This window comes from Nothoprocta perdicaria, unplaced genomic scaffold (genome assembly GCF_003342845.1).
Source record: "Nothoprocta perdicaria isolate Ctin4 unplaced genomic scaffold, notPer1 scaffold_32, whole genome shotgun sequence".
Taxonomy (NCBI): Eukaryota; Metazoa; Chordata; class Aves; order Tinamiformes; family Tinamidae; genus Nothoprocta; species Nothoprocta perdicaria.
Window position 1 is genome coordinate 1,491,442 of NW_020455555.1, and position 3,385 is coordinate 1,494,826.

At 54.5% G+C, this 3,385-nt stretch overlaps 1 protein-coding gene across 1 annotated transcript in view; it reads right to left on the reverse strand.

The window, feature by feature from the left end:
* Window positions 1–1,708: 1,708 nt before the first annotated feature.
* LRIT2 (leucine rich repeat, Ig-like and transmembrane domains 2) overlaps window positions 1,709–3,385 on the reverse strand; it is an 18,953-nt gene continuing 17,276 nt past the window's right edge. The window contains exon 4 of the mRNA XM_026042984.1: window positions 1,709–2,523. Coding sequence (XP_025898769.1) covers window positions 1,709–2,523 — 815 coding nt within the window. The remainder of the gene's footprint in view (window positions 2,524–3,385) is intronic.

Sequence of the window (3,385 nt, forward strand, 5' to 3'; positions counted from 1 at the left end):
TTATAGTCTTAGAGATATATTTAAGAGGGAATAAAGATGTTTTATTATTATGTTGTAAGACTTTTTTCCAGTTATGCTGTGTTTCAACTTTATTTTTTAAATAAATGATGATTTTAAAAATCTGTAAAAGTTGCTCCTGCTCCTGGTGCGTTTCTGCTGTCAGTGAGGAGCTTCTGGTTGCTTTAAACAGACAGGATTCCTGGGCAGCCCCAGGGCAGGAGAGAAAGGAGCAGAAACCCTCTCTTGAGAGGGCAATTTACATTGGTCTTTACCAATTACAATTATAGGTGTATATTTTTTGCACTGCCAGTGCTCTCTGAGTCTACTGTTACCATCTCCTGCCTGCAGCGTGTGCTCACCCCGAGCTCTGTCTTTCCCCACCTGCTGCTGTGGAGGTTGCAGCAGCCAAGGCAGGACAAGGCTCTGCCCCTGGGCTCGCCCGGCCTGGGAGGAGGCCTGACCGGGTCTCCTCCCTTAACCTGTCAGTGCTGAAATCAGGGTCTGCAGTGCACTTGGGCCAGTGAATCTGTACATTTTGTCTCCAAGTTGTTCTGTTGCAGCTGGAGAGGCTAACCTGCTTAAGGTGGGCTTACTTTTTTTACGGTTTTATTTAATACCTTTAGTAAAATTTACCCAGCAAATACAAGTTTGTAATGTGTAAACTTTACGAGATATATGTATTTTTTTTAAGCTTGCATTTGTGCCCACAGAGGCAAGGAAGTGCCACGTGAYGGGGCTAGCTGCACAGCACAGGCAGTGCAGGGAGCTGAGCAGCGCGGGCTCTGCGGCGTGGGCAATGATGCAGTGGGGCAGCTCTGTGCTGCAGCCAGGGAGCCCATGCTGAGCCCTGCCGCGCCACCCTGCGCTCCTCGGGTCAGGATCCTGGGCAAGTCTTARCTACGGAAGGTGAGAAATAAAGGAGCAGCTGCAGCTTCTGAAAATCATTTATTTATAATGGTTTATTATTTTAGCACTAAGAGTAACAGGACCGCAGCACTGACAAAACACGTGGCTTGGTGAGAGCTGTGCAAGACGAACAGGCCACAGAGTGTGTGGGGAAGGAGACGCAGGCCTCAAGGGAGACAGCACAAAATACATAAGGACGCCTATCCTGGGTCACCAAAGCAAAGCGCACCTAACAAGCCACAGTGCCACAAAGCCAAACCAGGTGTGCGGCTTCGTGGCTCCCTACAGCGGAGGCTTCACCTACTCAGGCTACTTACGGTGCCTGCAGCAGCACCCAGTGCCCGGACGCTGGGGCCCTCGGCCACCTGCTCTGGCCAGGCTGCAAAGCGTGAGGATGAGAGCGAGAGCCGCCCGGGCAGCAAGGCCGGCTGCTGGTACAGCGTTTTGTCTGCCCCGTTTTTAATTCCTTTTTGTTTTTATTTTCCTCTTTGTTTCTTCTAAAGAGAGATTCTTCTACTCAGTGACTGTGAGTTTAAAAAAAAAAGAAGACGTACACAAAAATAAATGCACATCTGTATGGAGCAGTCACTGTGGAAAAAACAAATCCACCCCACACAAATGTACTTTGAAATATTCTTACAAATTGAAAAATATTTTTTTATGATCCTCTTAAGCTTGACAAATATTGTACAGCCCTGATGGTAAGTAGCTGCTGGAACACGGCCCAACGGCACCGGCCTGTTGTGCAGCCCTGCTGGGAGCACAGCTGGGCAGGAGCGGGAGCTGGGGCCAAGGCCGGGCGCTAGTAGAGGTCGGCGCTGTTCCTGGGGCCGGGCCGGGCCTTGCCAGGGCGCTCGGGCTCCCCATGGCGCGGCCGGCGGCCGGGCCCGGGCTGGCAGAGGCCCTCCTCGCTGCCGCCGGGCAGGCTGTCGAGGCTGCTGTCGGGGCCGCTGCGCGGCGCGCGCTCCCCGCGGCGGCGCCGGCGGCAGGGCGCCAGCCCGCGCGCCACGCAGCCCGGCCGTGCCTCAGCCGTGCATGCGTACATGCCGGCGGGCACTGCCAGCACCATGGCGCAGATGATCACCACGATGTGGATGAGCTTCTCGCGCTGCTCCAGCTGGCTCACGTCGCTGCCCGTGACGAAGACGACGCACTGGCCCTTGCGGGGCGCCTGGTCACGCACGGCCACGCACACCTCGTACTTGGTGGCAGGCAGCAGGTCGCCCACGCTGTACGTGTGGACGCCAGGGCCCACGGAGACCGTGTCCTTGCGGGCGGCGTCATAGCGGCCCAGGTGCAGGGTGTACCAGGTGTCGCCGGGCTCRGCGGCCGCCGCGCGCCACTCCAGCGTGATGCCGTACACGGTCTGCTTGGCGATGCGCACCTCCACGTGGGCTGTGCTGCCCTCAGCGCCACCGCCYGGCGCGGGCCCCACCGTGGCCGCGGTGGCTGGCACGGCGCCGAGCGGCTGCTCCCCGACGCGCAGCGCGATGCCCACTGAGGCGTTGCCCAGGAAGTTGGCGGCCCAGCAGCTGTAGCTGCCGGCGTCCATGGGCCGCGCGGCCGCGATGCGCAGCTCCGAGCGCAGCGTCTCCTCGCCCACCGGCTCCGTGGACACTGCAGCAAGAGCAGGCAGAGCTCGTCACTGCCACCAGGACACCCCCCCCCACCCCCCAAGCGCCCAACCCACCACCCGCAGCCTCATGTCCCCTCCCCAAGGCACCAGCACCGTGTATAGCAGGACACAATGCACCAAGCACAAGGGCTAAGCTTCCATAGACACATACAAAGAGCCCTGCCCAACACGGGTAACTCATGCACACACAAACATGAAAGCATTCTGTGTGTCTATGTATGCGTGTAGCTGCAGGTGTAGAGCTGGCTCTGTGTGTGTATGGCTGTCTGGGCATTGATGTGTGTGTGTGTTTGTGTGTGTGTGTGCGCGCGCGCGCACAGGCGCAAGAGTGTGTGTTTATGACTGTGTGAATGTGAGGAATTTGTGTCTTAGCCACGTCTGTGTGTGTCTGTGGTGGAGGGTGTGCATGTTTTTGTGAGTGGCTGTCAGTGCATAGCTATGTGTATGAAAAGGGGTGTGTGTGTGTGTGTGTGTGTATGCCAGCTTGTGATTTTTATTTGTTTATGTAAATACATTTATTTGTTTATGTAAATACATGTTACTCTGTGTGTGTTCTGCCTGTATTTGTGCACGTTTGTGGATTTTGTATAGAAGCAGGTGTGTATATATACAAATATATGATATAAAGATGTGTGTTTGTGTATATGCATATTTGTGTGCAGACGGGTTTGTGTATGTGCATGTCTGTATTTTTGTGTGATGTCTGTATATATATATGTATAGCTCTGCATATGATGGTTCTGTGCATGTGTGCATAGGAGAGAAAGTGTCTATGTCTGCATTAATGTCTAGCAAAGGAGAGAGAGTGTAAGGGTTCATGTATTTGTGATTTTTTTTTTTTTT